Source organism: Lissotriton helveticus, chromosome 8, assembly GCF_964261635.1.
Source record: "Lissotriton helveticus chromosome 8, aLisHel1.1, whole genome shotgun sequence".
Taxonomy (NCBI): Eukaryota; Metazoa; Chordata; class Amphibia; order Caudata; family Salamandridae; genus Lissotriton; species Lissotriton helveticus.
The window spans coordinates 743,537,874-743,561,407 of NC_136069.1; the positions used below are offsets into that span (position 1 = coordinate 743,537,874).

The following is a 23,534-nucleotide window of genomic DNA, read 5'->3' on the forward strand; positions in this document are numbered from 1 at the left end:
GTTGAGGCCCACTCGCACGGTATTTTTAATCACTCACACCCACTCCACCACCATCTCACTCACATCACACATAGTCTTTCACAACAGAGTGCTCCTGCGTATTTCGCTAGTCGCAGCACGCCCCTTTTCGTAGAGAACTGGGATGGCCCCAATGATGAAGCATGTCACCATGGGGAAACCCCGGTGAGTGAGGGGACACTAGAAAGAAATTTTTCTTTCTCATTGGTTTGTACTGACAAAATCTGATCAGTGACCATCACACAAGCTAGGTCTCTGAATCCAGTACATTTGATTCCTACTATTTATACTACATTATTTGGAGGCCGACCTAGCCTTGTCTAACCTCCTTCTCCCTCCCCTTTTTTGCATTTTGGTTGCATAGAGGTGAACATTAAAAGGAACTGTGTGATGCATTTCAGAAGAACCCAAATATGCAGCAGCGTTATATTTCATAATGCAGTCCCATGGGCAGTAAATGATAGGCCTCCTCTGCACAATAATTCAAACCAGGGTATGGACTGGTGGACATTGCTTTCCAGGGGGGAGGCCTGGGACAGCTCAGGGGATCTTGTTGTGATTGCTGAAAAATATTCTTATCTAGCTTATCAACCATTAAAGTGGACATTTACTCTCTAAGTCATGGCTGTGAATTCTTACCTATGTGACAGCAGCCATGAACTCTGTTTTCTTCGTGAGGAGTTGCAGTCCAACACCTATGGGTGATGATGTCTATTCAAGCACACATATTTCAATAGGAGGCTTCTACTAGGAAAAATCAAAACTCACTAGTTTATTGTTTTCTTAGAATGCCCAGGGATTAGCCTGACTGCACTGGTTAATATGAAACATTAATGGACAATGGAGTAGACTGGTGATGGTAATAAAGTTTGACCGAAACATTTCCAACAGACAGGTTAATAGGAATTCTTGAATTTCTTGCAGAAGTGGAAAGAAATTTTCATATGTAGAACTGGATTTCGTATAAAAGTTACAAAGACATCTGCAGTCAGGCGTAAAGGCACATGTAAATAAGATGGTATAATGGAGAAAAATAGCAGCATATTGCTGTTGCTTACAGATATCAGGTCAGCAATAAAATATATTTGATTTTCAAAATAATACTTAACTTAGAGTATCTGCCGCATATATTAAGGTGTTTGCCTGATACATTATATGTTATTTTCTCTGAGGTAAAACTTAGTTTACTTTACATTCCGGTGCTCCCCTTTCCTGCCTCGCAAAATCAATTTTTCCATTTATTGAAAAATGGTGCATGGCAGACTGCAGCAGTTTTTCGAAAATGTAAAAGTGTTCTTAAGTTCAGTGACATTCATTACCATTTTCCTAAACAAGTGTAAATGACCTGATACCACTGGACTATCAAGTTAAAAATATTATGGTACTAAATCACCATCGCCTAAATTTTGACATCCAAAATATTGTGAAGGTATGTATATGGCTATGTGCAGATGCACTATTCTTAACTGCAGATGTATCTCGCTTAACACTATATATATCTTGAAGAAACATACATGTGGATCTAAGAATACTACATCTATCCGTGGATGTACCCACTTACCTTCATGATAAATTGCTTCTTGATATTAAGGGCACAATATTCTGGCATCTCAATATTTTTGTATTTGGTATTCTGACCTACAACTGTAAATCAGAAAGCTGTCTCTTGATCCCCATGAGCAACCCGTAACTGTATTGAACAGCCATAGTTCTTTGTCAGCCTCTTTATTTCTTAGCATGGTCAATAAAACATTTGCTGAGGTTTCTACTATTCCTCAAGGGTTGAATACCATGGCAGAGGGAGACCTTGGAGGCCAGTTGGAAGTGAGCAAAGCAAAGAGGAAAAAATAAAAATAAAACATATGCGATCTTCTGTAACATTTGTAAATTATGCCCGAGTGAAGTTAATTGTTTGAACTGTGCCTCACAAATATAGTTTCAAATAATACACATTAGTATTTGCTTGTGTGCTTGTATGTTTGGATGTTTATTCTATCACATTTGTTCAGAGATTGATTTTCCTATGAGTGTGTCCTTTGAGCTTCTGAGAGGGAGTTTCAGTCGTCTCCCATGCTAAAGCAATCACTTACACTATATTGGTGTGTGGTCAGAGCAATTAACCCCTTTTTCTCTCACTAGAAATGCTCGGTGAAGTTCCCTTTTTTCAGTAAGATAATCTACATATCCTTGACAAGTACTGCAGTAATGACACATTTCAATAAAATTTTGGCATTTTGCAGTTTAGAAATGACAAATGAGAGAGAAGATTTTTAATGTTTTCGTGGTTATCTCCATCACTGATAAGTGTGCTTAATGGCTTTGCGCTATTGTTTTTTTGTCTTTTGTTCAAAGAATGTTTCACCAGACTACTTGTTAAAGTCACCTCTCACCTTTGTATATTCCATTCCAGCCACCAACTTGAACATTTCCTTTTCTGTCCTCTAAATGCGCTCCATGGTCAGAGGCAAAGTAGACCAGCGTATTGTTCTTCAGTCCTTTTTCGTCTAGAGAATTGAGAATTTTCCCTGTTTGAAAAAATGCAATTTACATGTTAGATTGAAGGTGCAGCCAAAATAGGCATCTAAATTTTGCATGAAATGCAAAAAATACCCTCGAACAATTCTTTATGATAACCAATTGAATGAATCATCTTAAGTAACTTGCCCTCTTAACCCCTTGGCGCTAGGGGGGAGGGGGGCCGTGCAGCACCGCCATGCTCGTGACGGAACCACTCCGTCACGAGCCGCGGTGGCGCTGTGCTTGTGATGGAATGGTCCCGTGACGGCCCCACCCGCCTAATAGAACGCTCAGCGCAGGTGCGAAATCAGCACCGCACGGCGCGGCGGCCGGGCCGTGACCGAACCATTCCGTCACCAGCACAGCACCACCGTGGCTCGTGACGGAATGGTTCCGTCATGAGCATGCAAGGGGTTAAAAGACATCTGTACTTAGCTTGTACTAAACCACAATCATTCTTTCAAGAGGTGTTATAGATCAAGTGCTCTGTCTACAAAGTGGTTAAAACTGCGCACCAATGTTTTGTGACCAGTAAATTATTGTGAGCCCACCTATGGGCCAATAGGCCAGTTCATAAAATAAGGGCATCGTAGTGGGTTGCAGACCAATCTGCCTAATGAATATGAATTACAGAAATATATGACCCAGTACGATTGGCTGCAATCACAGGGATGATGGTCTGCAATGGTGAGCAAAGCACCATGCCTGCAACTACTTAAAAAAAAAAATGCTTTTTAACAAATGTTTTTAATGCAGCTCGATTTCTATAAAGGATAAGGGCCTCATTTAAAAAAATGAAGTTTTGTTTTCATAGAAGTTTCAAAGAGAGTTGATAGTGATCCCCTGACCCGCTTCCTACTTCCCCAAAACTTTTACACTGCAAAAGCTGTTATTACTGTTCTTAAAAAGAAGAGGGAACCCTGCAATCTTTGCCAGAATTCTGCTCTCTGCTCCCCAGTAAAAGATCTGCACTGGAGAGTTGGGGATGAGGTCTATTCCCCCGCTGCTCATAACGTAGGCTGGTGCAAAGGCATTAATAGGGCCCATGGCAGCGGATCGCCATCACAATTAGACCCCAGAGGGTGTGGCTTGTCCTGCTATTAAGATCAATGCCTTTATTGTTGCAGTCCTGCCTATGCCGGAATCTGAAACAGGGAGCCTTAATACTGTGCTATCTGCAGTGCCGTGGTCTACCTGGGCTGCTGATGTCCATCTGATTTTGTTGTAGCGCTGGATCACATTATTGGAGGCATGTGGCCAGCACAGCGGCCAGTCAGCTGCTTGCCCGCACCTCCAGGTACCATAGGGGAGTTTGAACGTATAGGGGAAAAAAAGAGACACAAAATGGCTGACCATGTTCTCCGAGGCCCATCACACAAACCAGTCTACTTCATGTTACTGTCGAAGAAATGTCATTGAGACAATAAATCACTCTCGTTGTCCTCTGTTTATTACCTGCTGGGATTAGAGGCAAGACATTGGCAGATGGGGTGTGGGAAACTGGGACAGCCATTTGACTCACTGACTCTTACCATCCTAGTCAACTAAAGATCACCCAGGAAACAGATTGCAGAGGGAAGGACTATACCGGCTTCCATTTACATTTCTTAATGATCTCCTTCCATTTATGAGGTGAAGAACCGGTGCACCAGTGACCTGACAGAACACCACTGGCCCCTTTGACTGACCTTGATCGGAGTGCAGATCCACCACCTCGTGTTCTTAAGATAAAGAGCTTAGCAATTTCACTCACTGCAAGCACAGGAACATTGAGGAAAGACAAATCAGATGGCCAAGCACAGTAGGCCAAGACTGACATATATGTCAAGTCATCTCAGGGAACCACTTAGCAGAAGGTCACACTTAGATAAAATGGTTGTGGATGGCTCAAACTACACTGCCTCAGCAAATGCAATCCTGAATGTGTCCTAATACCTGTGCCTCCCTGTAGGGGAACTGGTCAAGGGGATTTGATAGCTCTCTCCTTTTTAAGGATCTTTGTAATGTGGATGATTGTGTCACAGAATCAGGAGCCTGCATTCCACTAACAGAAGACACTGTCACCCAATTACGGTATAAAGTGACTCGCCATCAGTCTCATCTTCTACAACACCATGTGCCTTGAAGAGAGAACTGAAGATTCAGAGGCGAGAGCACAAGTAACAGCCTCAGGATTGCTGGTATGTCACGGGAGTGGAAGTATCCGGCCTGAACAATCTCTCCTCTTGTAGCTCAGAACTGGGGTCCCACCCGAAACCCCAACCCCATTCTTTATTATCAAAAATGCATGAGGCACTACTCCGGAGCCCTCCCATCCATCCAGAATGCCACCTAGATGAAGAATAGTGAGAATTCTCAACCTTATGGAATATAATGCTATCTTAAGTTCTTCCTGCCAAAAAGGAGAGAGATTTTACAAAACAACCCATGTCATACTATTCCCAGACTATACAAGACTAGTCCAGCCCCAATGTAGAGATGAGAAAAGATCTCCAGGGAGTGGCCAGCAAACTCAAGGCATAGACACAATAGGGAAGCACTCTGGAACCCTAATGCCTTGATAGGGCATAATCAACATACCAGAGGAGTTTAGTTTAATCAATTGGAATATGAGCATCTTATATATAGACAAAGACGAAGAAGAAGGATGTAATTCAAAACTGGTGAGCCTCCCCATCGTTAATGCAAAGAACACTCTTAAAACATGACAGTTAATTGTCTGTTTATAACACCTTTTTCTTGATGAACTTTCATGCTGCCACTATCCAGTCTGCTCTCTGACCAGTGATTATTCATTTCTGTTCATATCATATTTGCTACCTCCTCTCTTTCTGTTGTTGCTCAACAAGATCACTGATTAACAATAGTCAATTTACAGCTATTCCATGTCTTAATAGTAAGCCTGGGATAAATGTAAATGATGCTGGTGTAATTTACGTATATTCAGGAATTATGTGACACAAGGACACATTCAAGCTAAAATATAGCACTAAATGCCAGATTTGCTTTTTGCATAATTATATGCAATTTTGCGTAATTTTCCTGATATCACATCATTATGTGAAAGCCAATTATATGAATATTGTACTGTGTCTAATTAATAGATAGAGGTCTCTCCTCAATGTCAACTGTACGTAGGCTTAGAATATAAGTTACACGAGTAGCATGTCACTTTCCACCTGCCATACCATTGCTGGGATGGACTAGGTTTAGTAATGCACTTTAGTAAATATAAACCAGTGGTCTATGCTAGCCTTTTTGATGCACAGCACTGATGCCTCCTTGAAAGTAAACACTAGCTATTAAACCACTGGACACCTGGATAATAATGGGAAGTCTGATACAGGGTCTAGACTGGGGTGGAGGGAAAGACAACAGTATGTCATTATGAGCAGACAACCTGCTACTATATGCCATATTCCTCAGATGGACATGCCAGATGCTTAACGAAAACCTTTGAATTTTGGTATGGCCTGGAGCCTACAAGTGGGAGAAATTGGTTATCTACCCATTACAGGGAAGAGACTTAGAAGTAAATTGACAAACCAGACTAGAAATAGCCCAAGAAAGCTTTCAGTACTCATGGATGAACCACATCAATGACCCACAACGAGTTTTGGACTTAAACCTAATACCCCTGCAGAGGTCTACCTGAGATGACCTAATCAATGGAAACTCCCTTCCTATTTCAGTTGTAGGAAGAGTAGCCCAACTTACAATGGACTGCCTCCCAAACTGTTATACGTCCAGTGGAATTACCCCATTGAAAATCCACAGGGTTTTTTCCACAAGGTGCATGAATACTCCCCAAGCTTCCTATGGGCCCATAGACGCACAGACTGATAATTGAAAATTTTGAACAATCATGCTATGGTGGAGCATTGGTGATGGCGAACATGCAGCGGAACTACTGGGTGTCTTCATTGATGGTGCTCAATGAGTGGGTAGTTGGTCAACAAGATGACCTGGCCGCATGGGTGGGGTTGGAGGGATGGATGGAGCAAGTCATACTTTTTGCCATCTATAGAGGGCAGGTGCCACTGACTCTCCCCAAACCACACAGGTGGCCTTCGATTGCTGGGCTAGTTTGATTACTTGGGACAGTCGAGTGAACATGAACAAGAGATGCCACAGGACATTGGGATGTATAAGAATACTTAGTGTAGGTGATGTTTGGGACCATGATCACATGATGCCCATCCTAGAAATATCCAAAGAATTTGAGATGAATGAGTCGCACTTTTAGAAACAGCTCCAATTATGACATGCACTAGTGTGTAATCAAAGGGTGCAGATTGATCGCCTAGAGTCCAACCCACACAAAGAAAAATGAACACTTGGACTACTGGATGGAATAAAATCTCTTAGATGCATGACAGTCTGGCATTTAATCCTCTTGACAAGGTAATTGAAGTGAAACAAAAAGGGAGACAGATGTAGGTCGATTAGACAGCAGTGATTGGTAAGAAACTAATATGGCAACCCCAGTTAAAGATTTTAGCAAATCTCTGATTTAATTTCTATACATGCAAAGAGTATATATTCTTTCAGAGCACATTTGGAAGAGCAGTAGAAATCTCTTACCATAACACTTAGATGCCATACTGTGGAAGGGGATTTTTTTCCATGTGACCTTGATATGCAAATTGATGAAAAAATACTGGACTTCTATATGCTAAATCCTGACACGAGTCCTCCAACTACCTATGGCTTTGTCCTCCAAATCAGCACCAGAGACAATCAATAGGAAAGGAGGGTTTCCAACTGTGCGCCAGGACTCTCATTGGTCTTGGGTTTTTTTTAGCCATAGGGGTAATTGCTAAATATTGGATATGCTACACTGCCCCCCTGTTTATGAGTGGGTCCATGAAAGGAGCAAGGATAGAATAATGGAAAACCTTTACAGCAAGCAAAAAAACACCACTTCAAACATGCCAATATTTGGGGCCCCTGGATGACTCTCTTTAGCATTGCCTTGTGAATCATCAATGTTTTTAAGCAGAGAATGTAACCTTTGTGTGTATTGTGCGGAGTGGTTTGTTTGGCATTTGTGCCAGCCGCCATGTCAAACATGAAGTCGGTGTTGTTATACCACAGCATATTTACACTAGCTTTTATGAAAATATCAATAGTAAGAGTTATAAAATGAAGAGGACATTATTGGATTTGTGATGTATTCCTATAGGTTCTGAATCGATCCCCCTATTCCTGACCCTATTCTGGTTAAACAAACCAACAAGTTAACTAGCAGTCAGCCCATGAGGCAGAAAACCCCCATGATGCAGATACCGTTATCTGACGCAGTCACACTACGGCACAGGAACGTGTTATCTGATTAGGTCATAACGCTTGCGATCTAATTAGACAAGCGATATTCCTCCAGCCCCTGATAAGGCATACGGAGTTCTCATAACAAATCAAACCTATGACAACCTGGGCAAAACCCTGCGGCCATTGTTTTGATTTCACCGAGAACTTCAGTAAAAGAATGTGCTAACGAGCAAGTCGTATGACATCCTTATTGACGTATCTATGTCCATCCTGACGTCAATCTCGGCACCTTAAAGGTATAAATATTACCGATATTGCCCTATGCAAACACACGCGTGGTGACGAGACGGAGCAGCCATACTTGCCGAAGCGAAGAGCAGAGCAGACCCCGCTGGCGCAGCCCCGCCTTCCTGACGCGCTGAGAGAAGCTGCTTTCTCCTGCCGAGAAATCCAGCACCGGCGTTTCTGGGTAGCCCTCGCAGGCAGCCTGGAATATCGAGACCAGAGACGAGAGATACCATCCCTCATTCAACCTAGATTCCAGGTACAGAACTGAATAACCCCTCACAGAGAATTCTTTAGTTATTCACTTGGCAAAAACAAACTTAACTTAAACTGTAACTTTCTATTCCCGCCCACGTATTAGACTTAGGTCAGGTACACGGGTAGGCGTATTTAGAAACACCAGTTGAGTACGTTTAGTCAAATGTATATGTGTATATAGTATATTTTATTCATTTTAAAACATCTTATGGCTTAGAAACCATATCAATGTTTTTACAGTATTATTTTATACTATTGCTTTTAATGTATGCACTTTACTTAACTATAAGTATTGCAATAATATCGATCCATTTCTCTTGTATGAGAAAAGAGACTGATCAATAAATAACACCTTTTTATTGAACACGCCCGTCTCTTCCTTTTCTCTACAATCTGATGAGACTAAGAATGCACGTACTGACTGAGTAAAATAAATTGCCTTTTGTTCACACGACTCTCGAGATTTACTCTTGATTAGGGGAGAGCAAAGTTGTCATGTTCTATGGTTGTCAGAAACTAAATCCCTTCTTGTCTAATCAGGGAAGTTAAGTCCTCCTTGAACATTCGAGAAAGTTTCTAGTGAACTCTGAGCTAAGCTGGCAAACCCAAAACTTTAAGTCTAGTATCGACAGTAGTAGACCTAGTTAACGTCTGGCCTAGGCCTTTACTGCTGTAGGTATTATTCCAATGCGCAGAGCCTATTGGGATGATAGGAACTACACTACATGGCGCCCAACGCGTTTGGAAAGGGCGATAAAACTAACGTAAGACATTTAGAGTAACTCAGTCGTGCTTTCTCACTCAGACCCCTTTTCCCAAATACTCCAAAGACGTCTGGAGTGGGTGAAATGTAATATCCGCCAAACCTCGCAGGAAGAAACTCCTATGTATGGTACTTGGTTTAGTCAACGTTGAAGGATAAAAACAGTTCCAAAATATTGTGCATCTAATCTTTGTTTCCATAAGAAACCTGATCTGCAAACAAACAAAATAACCTTTTGGACAGTAACATGTCAGACAATGAGGATGAAAGAGAGGCAGTTAGATTAGCAACTGAACTCGCAGCAGCTGATGCTACCATGCAAGACGCAGACCCGGATATAATACTCATCCCGGTCATCAAAAGGAAATCTATAACCATAAAACTTATAGAAAATGGACTGACACCTAGAGGTGGCACAGTCATATTCGTAATTGAGGCACACGAATATCGGCAGACAGAGGTATACTATTCATGGATAAATTTTCCAGCAGCAAATCCTGTAACAAAGTACTTCCACTATTACAAAATAGAGGAACCTCCTGAAACGTACACTCCTTTCGAGGAGGTGGAAGTACCACTCAAATTTCAAGAGCATTTGCTCTTATTTGATGGCGCCCTAAAACACAATAATCACATCACCAGGCTCGGTCCTTTAGGTAGACCAGGAGCAACGTGGCCGGTCCTAGCCGGATACACACCACATCCAGACATCAATGGGATGTCTGCAGCAGAGCTGTTAACACAGCTAAAACAACTAATAAAAATACACAGACAATTAGTCCAATATGTGATGCGGACTTCAACAATTCAGCCAGCGATTAAACTCCCACAGCTGACCCCTCACCAGGGGAACACAAATAAAATTACACCACAGAACATCCAGTCCTGCCTAGGTAAAGTACCGGCTAAACGGGAACAAATACCATTCTGGCTAGCGCAGAAAATCACCCAAATAGAGGCGGTGTTTCCAGACACCACCCCGCTAGAAAAGCACAGGATTCTGACTATCTGTCTTCCAATGGGAATCGCACCACACATTGAGGACTGTGACACTTGGGGTACAGTCTTTGCTTCCATCTACACAAAAACGCACGGTGTTCCATCCATTTCGGTAATACCAGATGTGCTAAAACAAATTCAAGATGAATATGGTCCTGAACCCGCTTTAACTCTTGGTATGAAATTACTAAAAGACTTCAAGCAGGTCTCGGCTATACTATTAGCCAACATAAAAGGAGAAGCAGCAAACGTGGCGATCCGCCAGAGGTTAAAAGAGACAGATATAGCAGACCAACCAGCTGAAATTGCCAGAATCATAGAAAAATCCTATGAGGAACTAGGTAGAGATAGTTTAGGTGGAATACCAGTAAAACCGCAACTAATTGAAAGTCCTGAAAAAATATTTTTTAATAATAATTCTACATCACCAAAAAAGAACTGGGATGGAAACAAACAATCCAATCCTAAAGAAAAGAAATTCCAGTCCCGAGGAAGGTCTCCTAGGCGAAGAGAAAAATCTCCGAACCAAAGACGCAGGTCACCACAGAGTGACCCCTCTGGGAAAAGATATAACCTTAGAAATAGGGATAATATTAAAAAGCCTGATAGATATCAAGACATTGATACACGTCCCTCTCAATCTTTTCAGACTTCCTCGCAGAAATCGGAAAGAAGAGGACGATCAGAACAAAGAGAAGAGCACACCAAGTCCAAAGACAAGGAACCTGCTCAGCTAAAAAAGAAATTACAATTTCCAAAAAAGAAGGTAGCCAGTATCAAGGTAGTTAACAATGCCGAGAATACTGAGGACACAACTGAAAAACGGGGAATGGGCTCAGACAATGCTAGACAGCGCAGCAGAAGTGAGCATAGCTCGCAAAGTCCTTATGAATCATCTGGAGACAGTGGACACGAATGAATATCTTCAAGTGGAAACTGCGGACACCAGAGTTAGCAAACCTCACAAAATATACGAAATAACATTGCGTATAGAGGGAGATAAGACTAGGAAAATAAGGGGACTATTTTGGGATAATCTCTCCAAGGGCTATGATATCCTTCTAGCTGAAAAAGACTGGCCACCAGAGTTTGTCAGGGAGTGCCCTCATGGCGAAGAAGTAATTATGCCTGCCTTCTCAAATCATATCCCAATTCATAAAAAATACACACTTGCTAGAAAGTGGGCAGTGGCTCTAGCTCCTGCTTTATATAAAAATCACGTGGGATGGGATGAGGACTCTCCTCCTCACAAAATCCAGTTAAAATTACAACCTACTGCACAAAGGCAGTACCCAATTAAGCAAGAAGCTAAAAAACAGGTAAATGAAATACTTGAACAGCTAGAATACCAGGGGGTGATTGAAACTTGCACCTCACAAATGAACAACCCTTTGTTTCCGGTCTCCAAACCAGACAATTCATATCGTCTAGTTTTGGATTACCGACACCTTAACACATGTTGCAAAACTTTTGCAGTGCAAAACTCACATAGTGCTGCACTAATGAATAACATAGTGCGCAAAAAATACAAAACAACATTAGACATCTCTAATGGAATCTTTTGTCAAAACATAGCACCAGAGAGCAGATATTTAACTGCATTCTCAATAAATGGCACTCAAAAACAATTCTGTCGGTTAGCCCAGGGGTACAAGAACAGCCCGGGAGTATTCTCAGCGAGAGTAACAGAATTACTACAAATATATGATGATGAAGCATTATCTTATGTCGATGACATTTACTTAACAGATGATGACTTGGAGACTCACTTGAAAAGAGTGAACACCATAATACTTGGGTTCGCTGCAGAGGGTTACAAATTCAACTTTAAAAAATCCAGAATTGCCCATCTGACAGTCCTGTTCTTAGGATATGAATTATCAAGTGAAGGCAAAAGCCTGGCTGACAATTTCCTAGAGAAATGTGCCGTAATCCAAGCACCTAGAACACTAAAAAACCTACAGTCGATTCTAGGCTTCCTAAATTTCGGAAGAACATACATTGTAAATTACGCAGAAAGGGTCAAACCCCTTTATGATCTGATAAAACCAGATTTTAAAAGATCCAATTGGACTCAAATACACACAGAAATTTTGAGATCCCTACAAACAGACATGCTAATTAAAACAAAATTAGAAACACGTGATAACACACGCAATCTTGTGATTGGAGTCATCCCAGGGAGATGCGGATTCACATACCTAACCTCTAATGAGGGAGAAAAGGTACCAATTGCATTCAAATCACACTTGTACACTAAGGCTGAAATGAAATTCAGCCCAACGGAAAAAATTCTTACCGCAACACAGACAGCTATAGCAAAAGAACGAGCCCTGGCACAAGGTAAACGAATAATAATCGTGACACCAATACCAGCCCTAGAGGCGGTAACAAAGGCAAGCATTCCAAATGCTAAAGCACTCCATCCGAGATGGATACAATGGGCTAATTCTCTTGCTGCAACAGACGTGGCGTACGAATTTGATCCTTACTTAAAAACACAAGAATTTCTCCAATATGAATTTGAATGTCCTCAGCCGACCGAAATTCTGCCTCTAGACCACTACGGCTGTATAATATATACAGACGGATCAGCACAACCCGCAGTGGGGGGTAAGCAAGCTTACAGTGCTGCGTGCGCGATCGTTAAAGGTCGCTGGCACGAAGGAAAATTTAAACCAGCAATCACTAAAACACAATCTTTAGGAGATTGTACAGCTCAGCGAGCTGAACTACTGGCGTTCAAGATGGCGCTTGAAAATACCGATCGAGAATTCCCCACACTCATAGTGTGCGATTCGTATTATTGCGTTCAGTCTTACAATGAATACTTGCAGATCTGGCTTCAGAATGGTTTCAAGGATGCGAAAGGTGGCACAATCAAGCATAAAATGCTCTGGGAACAAGTAGTTCTTTTACAAAAAGAACTACCAAAGACTCACGTGATACATATGCTGAGTCATCAACGTGATGGCGTTCACGTTGCAGGGAATTCATTGGCTGATGAGGCCGCGAAGGCAGCTGTGCAAACGGCTTCCGTAGCTGCCATCACCCGGTCAAAAACAAAAATAGACAGCGAAATATTACAAGCTGTCAGCGCTTCAGAAAAGGATCCGATAGAAACACTCCCGAAAGGCTTTCCAGTAAAATACTCATATATAACTGATGCAAACAATGTTCCTTTTGCTCGAATCCCTGGAGTGGGGGATAGGGCAATTCCAAACATGGAACATAGGTTAGGACTAATAATAGCGGCACACGAAGGGCTTGCTTCTATCCATGCTGGCGTCTCAGCCACAGTATCATTATTAAAACAGAGATACTGGTGGCCACAAATGAGAAGACAAACAAGGAACTATGTTCTAGAATGTGAAATATGTCAAAAAATGAAAGTATCAACGGTGAGACGTCCAGCGCAGACGCCCCTTCTAATCTCGGATAAACCATTAGCCTGTGTTTATCTAGATCACTGCGGTCCCTTACAAAGGGACGGTAACTATAAATATATCTTGGTCGCAGTGGATTCATGCACGAGATTCATATGGATGTGGCCCCAGCGAACGGCTGACGCCAGAACTGTTATAAAAGAATTGCGAGTCTTTATCGGCACATACGCAATTGGCATGCTGCATTCGGACCACGGTCCTGCTTTTAGCTCTAGAGCTTATAAGGAGGCCATGGTCAGCATGGGCGTGACATTGCGGTACTCTTGTCCATTTCACCCTGAGGGGAACGGAATTGTTGAAAGAAAAAACCGTGACATAAAGCAATCTATAACGGCAAAGGTATTAGGTTCGGGACCTGGGTGGGTCAAACATCTAATAAGTGTCCAACGTAGTCTAAATAACTTGCCAAGAAATTCTCTGAAGGGATTCAGTGCGTACGAATTATTATTTGGAACTAGGATGTTGATCTCTGACATTGATAGTCAGACTTCAGTGGTAGAAGAAAAAAGCTTTGATATCAAAGACCGTTTGGCTATTTTGCAGGACTTAAACAAAACAAGAAAAGACCTGAGCAACATAAAGTTGAAACAACAGCCAACAACCACTGAAGAACCACCACCTGTCCCAGCAAGACCTGTCTGGATTCCAAAAGTCGGGGATCTAGTCAGGGAAAAGATCGCGGTAAAGAAGGAATTTGGGCCTTCTTACAGAAAAGCAGTTCCTGTCTTGTCTGTCAACGGGACAAGATCAGTTGTGCTACCGCCACTTGCTGGAAAAAAGGAGAACCGAGTTGTATCCATCGACCTGGTAAAACCACAACATGTGGCCGATAACAAACAGTAGGCCAAGTGGACTCCCAATAAGTAGCAGAACACCAAGGTTTGCTACCAGTACAGAGGTCCTAACGAAGAGGCTCATCACATTCGAAACGCCTACAGAAGAACAACAAGGACTATGCAACAATACAATAGAACTCAGACCTCTGAAAACCCAAATAAAAACATTTAGCAGAGACACACCAATCTATAATGAAGTACCAAGTGAAAATGCAAGAAACAGAAATCCTGAACCAATTGGAACAATTGACAGAACTGCATCCGGCTACTTCATAAACTTCAATGATTCCTCTGAAGGCTTCAGTGAATCAAAGACACAGCCATCATCAAAAACCTTTAAAGATAAAGCTAAAGAACTTATGAAACAACTGAAAGAAACATATCTGTTTTCCCCATGGATTGAATTTTGGGTGGGTTTTGGTGCATTTATCCTCATACTTTGGCTCATCATGATACTAACTTTGGGACGCTTCATTGAGGGAAAATATGCAAAAATGGACACAGCAAGTCAGAAAATCAACTTGATCCTCAAACCACACACATCTTCACACATCGAGAAAAGAGAACTTTCTTCAGTCAACTTCACAGCCAATCCGATACCGGGTGGGGTAGCCTGGGACAACACTGACTATGAAATTTATGGTCCGGTCGAAATCCTGAAATATCCACACCAAATTAAGATCTCCTTGAGTGACTTTGTAAAACCAAGCTCATTTGCTGATGATTGGGACTTCGAAAGCATTAATAATATGATGTCTGACTTAGTAATGTCTGCTAAATTTACCAAACATGATTATTTGCAGGGTTCTACAAATTATGATAGTATGTACTGTTATAACCACTATGGTAACCATTTTTTACATAGATCTGCACAACCTAGAAATGGTTTACATTATAATCAATGGGAACATTGTGCAACCCCTCCAAAAGGAAGCTCAAGGACCTTCTATGACAAATATTCATACTTTTCAGGTTTTAACACAAGTAATGCTGAAGCATTCTATTTTAAATTGTCAAACAAGACAGGGACAAAGACCATGATAACCAACACAAAATTGATATATTCAGACTCATTCTTTGAACAAATGAATACTTTTGGTTTTGATTATTGGGACAAAAATGTTGAATTGAAAAGTGTTTGGGGTACAAAAGAATGGCAAGTGCAGGGTATAGAATCTTTGTTTAGAGCCTGCATGATCCCAGAACAAATGATATTTTTAAATGACACTGTTCAACAAACCACCTGTCTTGGCCTAGCCAAAATCAAAGACTTAAATAAACAGTCTATTCCAAAGCCAACAATGCTCAGCAATAGCTCTACAGATGAAGAGATAGACGTAAATTATGTATTAAACCAAAACAGAACACATCCTGATTGGAAACAATGGTTGATCTGGCCCACAGATACTAATAACTGTCAAGACAGATTCCTGAATAAAACACAGGGGTTCAAAATGACCAGGCCAGACCCTATATATCCCCAAAGACATCACCCAGGGATAATAACCACCTACAGTGTGGGCAAATTATGCCTTCAATGGCTACAAACTTCCACACTGGCAGAAATTAAACAACACCTAACTTTACTTACTGATGGTGCTGACTTGCGTGATTTCATAATGGGACCGCGCAAACAGCGTCAAAAACGTTTCATAGCAGCCTCTGTATATGCAGCATACAATGAGGCCTGGAAGGTTACTCAAATTGAAACAGCAGAGAGAATACGGGAAATTGACCGTATTAATTTGGAGAAATCACTTTCTGTAGTGGACAATGGGTTAATGACTCTGTCCTCCAGAATTTTTTCTTTGGACAGCATTGTGTCTTCAGCAATCGACATATTGTCGCAAGACTTACTGTTATTACAACACGGTCAGTCACAATTGCGCTCTATTGTACAGCTTGGCTGGACGTTACAAAATCTGCGTTCAGGCTATGTGCCTTGGCGTTTAATCAACACAACGTCACTATTCCAAATCTTTAACCTTACTGATAGACAAATCAGTATGGCACAAAAGGGTGCTGATTATACAATCCTGAGCATTGAGAAACTCGAAAGATTACCAGTGACAATGTCAGAACGACCCGTCAGTGAATGGATAATACATGGGATAATAAATATTCCAATCTCAACCTTCAGGTTTCAATACTGCCAAAAATATATACAGGCTGGCATGTATGAGAAATTGGGAAAGGGGTACCTTAAAACAACATGGAACCTGCCCTATTCACATGCATGTGTCAGTAATAAAGGACAGAAAGTGTTTCTTAGTGGCAACAATTGTGCGATGTCACTAAGTGGCACACTTCTGTGTAACGGAATTAGTTTGCATGGAGCCTGTGAAGGGAATTCATACAACCTTTCATGTCACCAGCAAGGCGCACCTGCAACAGAAATAGAACCATTCTTTCAAAGACTCTATAATGGGAGTTACATTCTAATTGTAGACCGCAGATGTTGTAGTCTTATGCCCGGGACTCCTTATTTCGTAACTACGACTGCGAAGGTCAAGTGCTGTGGACGCTCGTTGTTCCCCAGCTCCTTTCCAGACAGGGAGGCAAGGGCATGGCCCAATTTGAAAATTACTTCTATTCGAATAGATACTTTAAGCAGAATGAAAACAGTGCTTCTTCAGACGCCTACAAGGCTCACGTCATCAAAAGAAACGTATGATCTACAAGTCGCAAGGACGACTGCAGAGATACATTCATTGTTATCAACTAATTCCCCCATACATTTCGCAGAAATCCTGAATGAAATCTTAAATATTTCTGATACCAATGGGGTCTCAAAGGTATTTAAGACAGTATTTTCGATGGCATTAACACCATTCAAAGCCATACTGGGTATTTTTCCAGATTTCGTCCATTCGATTTTTGGCGGACTTCCCCTGATCTTGGGACTAATTGCAGGAATCCTATTCTTAGTCCTTATTTTTCGTTATGGCAACCCATGTCACAAACAAAACTCTTGCGACAAGGGAAGAAACAATCCTAGCCATTGGATACCGGGACCAGATATCAAAAATCCTGGGACTCTCCCGGCTTAGAGACCTGAACATGACTTGGTTTCTATCATTTCGACCAATGTGGCAAAGATGTGTTTTACCTGTATTAAGGTGTCTGCTATGCGGAGAAGAATGCGTGTTAGACACCTGTCTGACGCTACAATCGGATGCGCCAATGGATGCAGAAACATTGTTGAGCCCGATCAAGGTTCATGCTTTGTGCTGCCCTCAAAGGCTACCAATCCTGATGACGGCATTCGTGGAAGCTTCACCACTACGATTGATGGGTAGTGAAGTTTAAGATGAAAGCAGCATCGATCAGGTACGACCTTCTGTCAGCAATGCAAATCAGAATGTCAATGGAGACAATCATGCACACGAATGCATGATTACACCTATTTCCGAGTTAGTGGAACTTTCCCAGGAAGCTGTTGACAGCTTTTTCGAAAGCCTAAATGATATGATGTTCTCACCAGAGCAGAAATAGAGACTTTTGAGCAAGCTCGCACACGGCGTTCCCTGAATTCGGCCTTCAACTTTAAAAATAAAGTCACATGAACAATTTTACCTCCAGTTCATGGACAGCAATTTTTCAGCAGCCCCAAAATCTTTTTGCATATTTTTCGGGACACTATCTTCTGCTTAAAGTAAGAACTATTCTTAGAGAACTAAGGTTTCTAAATTTTAGATAGCTTATAGACATTAGCTGCCCGCTGGTATATATTTTATTTATTCTGTGATGGAATGGTCTCGAACTTTTTTTCTGTATTAAGAGCCATTTCATGTGTAAATTCTCATATACCAAATAGCAATAATGTATACAAATGCGTGATTACTTTGGCATTATTCTACAGCTTGAGTGCATACAATACATATGACTGCAATTTTTCCGTATATTTGAAAATTTCAAAATGCATTTATGTATTTTGGGGTGGTAAGGTATACACTATACTCTATAGTATGTTGTACTATGTTATACTATGCATAGATTAGTAAATATGACCATAGTTAGTGTGGAGTGGGTGTGATGTATTCCTATAGGTTCTGAATCGATCCCCCTATTCCTGACCCTATTCTGGTTAAACAAACCAACAAGTTAACTAGCAGTCAGCCCATGAGGCAGAAAACCCCCATGATGCAGATACCGTTATCTGACGCAGTCACACTACGGCACAGGAACGTGTTATCTGATTAGGTCATAACGCTTGCGATCTAATTAGACAAGCGATATTCCTCCAGCCCCTGATAAGGCATACGGAGTTCTCATAACAAATCAAACCTATGACAACCTGGGCAAAACCCTGCGGCCATTGTTTTGATTTCACCGAGAACTTCAGTAAAAGAATGTGCTAACGAGCAAGTCGTATGACATCCTTATTGACGTATCTATGTCCATCCTGACGTCAATCTCGGCACCTTAAAGGTATAAATATTACCGATATTGCCCTATGCAAACACACGCGTGGTGACGAGACGGAGCAGCCATACTTGCCGAAGCGAAGAGCAGAGCAGACCCCGCTGGCGCAGCCCCGCCTTCCTGACGCGCTGAGAGAAGCTGCTTTCTCCTGCCGAGAAATCCAGCACCGGCGTTTCTGGGTAGCCCTCGCAGGCAGCCTGGAATATCGAGACCAGAGACGAGAGATACCATCCCTCATTCAACCTAGATTCCAGGTACAGAACTGAATAACCCCTCACAGAGAATTCTTTAGTTATTCACTTGGCAAAAACAAACTTAACTTAAACTGTAACTTTCTTTTCCCGCCCACGTATTAGACTTAGGTCAGGTACACGGGGTAGACGTATTTAGAAACACCAGTTGAGTACGTTTAGTCAAATGTATATGTGTATATAATATATTTTATTCATTTTAAAACATCTTATGGCTTAGAAACCATATCAATGTTTTTACAGTATTATTTTATACTATTGCTTTTAATGTATGCACTTTACTTAACTATAAGTATTGCAATAATATCGATCCATTTCTCTTGTATGAGAAAAGAGACTGATCAATAAATAACACCTTTTTATTGAACACGCCCGTCTCTTCCTTTTCTCTACAATCTGATGAGACTAAGAATGCACGTACTGACTGAGTAAAATAAATTGCCTTTTGTTCACACGACTCTCGAGATTTACTCTTGATTAGGGGAGAGCAAAGTTGTCATGTTCTATGGTTGTCAGAAACTAAATCCCTTCTTGTCTAATCAGGGAAGTTAAGTCCTCCTTGAACATTCGAGAAAGTTTCTAGTGAACTCTGAGCTAAGCTGGCAAACCCAAAACTTTAAGTCTAGTATCGACAGTAGTAGACCTAGTTAACGTCTGGTCTAGGCCTTTACTGCTGTAGGTATTATTCCAATGCGCAGAGCCTATTGGGATGATAGGAACTACACTACAGATTAATCAGTTAGAAATACTACACCTGTGTGGACTGAATGAATTGTGGGACTTGGAGTTTTACTTATAAATCAAATACTCTTTAGTAAGTAGATAAGAGATACTGTTGGAGGTACAATAGAGAGCATAGAGAGTCTTTGTAGAAAATTACATGTGGTAGGTCAGATCCTGGTTACACAAAAGAACCGTATGAAGAAGAAAGGAACTCATTTGATCAATAGAGTGCATGGCATTGGAGAATATATTGGTTGAACCAACAGGTTTTGATTTACTGTTTTGTTGGCATAGCCAAGATGTAGAATTTCAGGACTTGTTACAACTGAATCACTGATTTGTTATTTTGTTTTACTTACAAGCATCTTCTGATGAGAATTGTTTACGAGAACTGAAAATTGAAATGTTGTCCCTGATCTATATTGAGATTGCACCCATCACAAATACTGATGGAATAACATAGTTTAATTCATAATTGATTAAAAGTTTGCAAAAATTCCATTTTATAAACTCAAATGGAACAATAAAAAATCCAATACTTGATCAGCAAGGATGGAATAAAATCCTATACTAAATATTTCCAAATTATTATAGTCTTCTTTGTGGAATAGAAAATATGCATGCCTTACACCCATCAAACTGATGGGTCTTTTACATGTTTGAGAAGACTCATGGACCAGTCACCTTCAGAGCATAACAATATAGTACAAATAATTGTGCGCATTTTAAAAATAGATAGAATGCAGGTGCGCTGCACAGAAACATTTCTCTGACCATCGCTATTTGGCATCTGGTCGAGCTGTCCCCTTACACTCTTTAAAAAAATATTTTTATAAAATTGTCCATTTAAATATCAGAACTTAGACATCAGAAATTATCAGATAACAAACAACTTCCACTTTGGAATTCACAGAAGAAGCACTTGAGATAGGTACTTCAATTTAACATACAGCAACCAATTCCAAAGAAACTAGAAGACCAGAAAAGCATGAAAAAGGTGAAAAAAATTTGGCAAAGAAAAACTATTGCCTACACTGTAATACATTATTCAAATACTACAGAGAAAAATGAATACTGGTTTACTTTAGAATAGGTCTGAAACTGACTTGGTGTCAATATCACAACACATTTTTAGACAAGCGGTACACAACACTTAACAAATGTAGCTTAGATATGATGTCACTTACTATTGAACAGCTTTCAAGCATTTGGAAGAACATTGAAGTGACCATTTTACAACTGAAAACCACATTACAAACCCAAATTAATGACAGCCATTAGTATAAAAGTTTGGAAGAAATCAATATTAAAACATATTCTTGCAAAAATGAAATCAATGACATAAGACATTATCAGCCAGATTCATCAAAGCTAAATCGGCTCGCAAAGGGCCAGATTCTGCGAATCTGGCCCTTTGCGAGCGCTATTTTTGCATTTGGGATTCATCATCCCAAATGCAAAAATCGCATTTGTAGAAATCGCAAATTTGCGAAGAATTGCATTTAAGGAATCTTAATTAGAGATTCCTTAAATGCAATTCATGAACCATTTAAAAATTGCGAATTCGCAATCTGGTGCCGCTATTTACTGCGAAGTCTGACTTCGTGGTAAATAGCAAAAAGTTAGAAAAATGCACTTTATTGCAGTATGTTACACACAAACTTTGGACATGTGTGTGCGCAACACCAGTGTACATGAGCATTTCAGGGGTGCTACAGGGACACCCTGGCACCCTTGAAATCGCATCCTTATTTGCGATTCGCAAATTGCTAATCGCAAATAAGGAATGACTCCCCATTCATTCCTATGGGCCTTTAGGCCCATAGGAATGAAGGCCCATAGGAATGAAAGGGGAGTTATTCCTTATTTGCGATTCGCAATTTGCGAATTGCAAATAAGGAGGCAGTAGAAATCGCTATAATTTGTGCGATTTTTACATGAATCCCGTTTTGCGAGTCCTTAATAGCGTTTCCTTAATAATCGCTATAAAGGACTCGCAAAACGGGACTTTGATGAATCTGGGGGTATGTATTGATGGAACACCTACAATCACTTAAAAGAAGAAGTTAATGGCGGGGCAGAAGTATTAATGAATAAACAACAAATGTCATCAGAATCAAGCAATGCATATAACGTTCAAAGGTCAACACCAGATATATATATGTAGGAAGCACTTAAAATGTTAAAACAAATATAAAACCAGATAGAAGTACAGGTTGCAAACTACTCAAATATTCAAAAGTCCTTTTTCAGAGGTATGTTACACAAACATGGGAACACCGAGGCGACACCATAAAAAGACCATTTTGTATTCCAAAAGAAACATTCATATTTTAAAGCATAACCGCTCACCGAAGAGACAATAGTGCCTTGAAGGGGAACTTTATTTGTATTGATTCATTCCAGCACAATTTTAGAAACAGAAGCCTAAGCATTATTTTCCGCTCTCGCAAGACAACACCCAAAACTTGGTCTAAATATAAGGAGTTTGACTCTAGTACTAAATGTGTGCTTCCAATGAGTTAAAGTTGTGGACCTATTTATAACTGCAGTGTTGAATGAGCTAAGGATTGACAATTTTGATAAAGTAAAATACTCCAACTTGAGTAATAAAGAAAAAGCTGCCATTGAGAGGCTCAGTAAGAATCCAACAATGGTCTAAAAAATAGCAGACAACAGCAGTGCAATTCAATCAATCAATCAATCAGGCACATTTATAGAGCGCGCTACTCACCCGCAAGGGTCTCAAGGTGCTGGGGGGGGGGGGTGCTGCTACTGTTCGAAGAGCCAGGTCTTGGGTCAGTTGGGGGGGAGGGAGTTCCACATCTTGGCAGCCAGGTAGGAGAAGGATCTTCCTCCGGTGGTGGTTCTGCGAATCCGTGGGACGGTAGCGAGGGCGAGGCTGGCGGAACGGAGCTGACGGGTGGGTGTGTAGAACGTGAGGCGGTTGTTATGTGGTAAATAAATAAATAATACCCTATTTTTGACTAGGCATATAGCATAACAGATAGCTCAATAAATAAGAGTCAAGATTCGAGGTAGTAGGAGTTTCTGCAGGTTTATTACAGCATAAAGGACAGGATCAGGACAACCTGCATAGGAACAGAATGGCAGGGCTAGAGTGGCCCGGCAGCTGCCGGGGCTGGGTCTGGGATGAGCGCGCTAACTTTTAATAACAAAACACAGGCATATATACATAGCGCGAACACATAGCATTACATTGCAGTAGGCGTAGCAGTGGGTGGAGCAGAAGGCGTGACGCGTAGCAGTCGCGAAAGATAACAGTAAAAGTGGGTGTAACTGGGCGTATACATAGACATGTGGTGCAAACGTAACAGAATATGTCATGAATGGGGCGGAAACATTGGAGGGGGCTACCTAAGGAGCCGGGACCTCTAACCTAATGGTGCGCGTAAACTGGCAATGACGTATTACTAGGAGAAGCTGGGGGCTATGAACTCTGTGCTAGGAGCAGAGACTAAAGTCTGGAGGGTCGGAGCGACATGTACCTAAACCCTATCTAGTATCTGATGTTTAGGGAACATGTTGATATAAACTAGAAGTCATGAGGGGAAAGGCTAACTTGATTCTAAGACTGGACCATGCATTATTCTACATGTAGAATACTAAATGACCATTAAATACAGTATTTCTCTAACGTGGAGCCGCATAGGCTAGACAATGACGGAAACTATTGATGCAGTTCAGTAGCTTAGGAATGCAGAGAAGGAGGACTGAACTG

General features: G+C 41.1%; 1 protein-coding gene across 3 annotated transcripts in view; it reads right to left on the bottom strand.

Annotated features, from left to right (window-relative positions):
* Positions 1–23,534, bottom strand: part of LOC144771763 (arylsulfatase D-like) — a 713,936-nt gene that overhangs the window by 96,889 nt on the left and 593,513 nt on the right. For all 3 annotated transcript variants that reach the window (XM_078656059.1, XM_078656058.1, XM_078656061.1), the window contains exon 7: positions 2,409–2,543. In XM_078656059.1, coding sequence (XP_078512185.1) covers positions 2,409–2,543 — 135 coding nt within the window. The remainder of the gene's footprint in view (positions 1–2,408; positions 2,544–23,534) is intronic.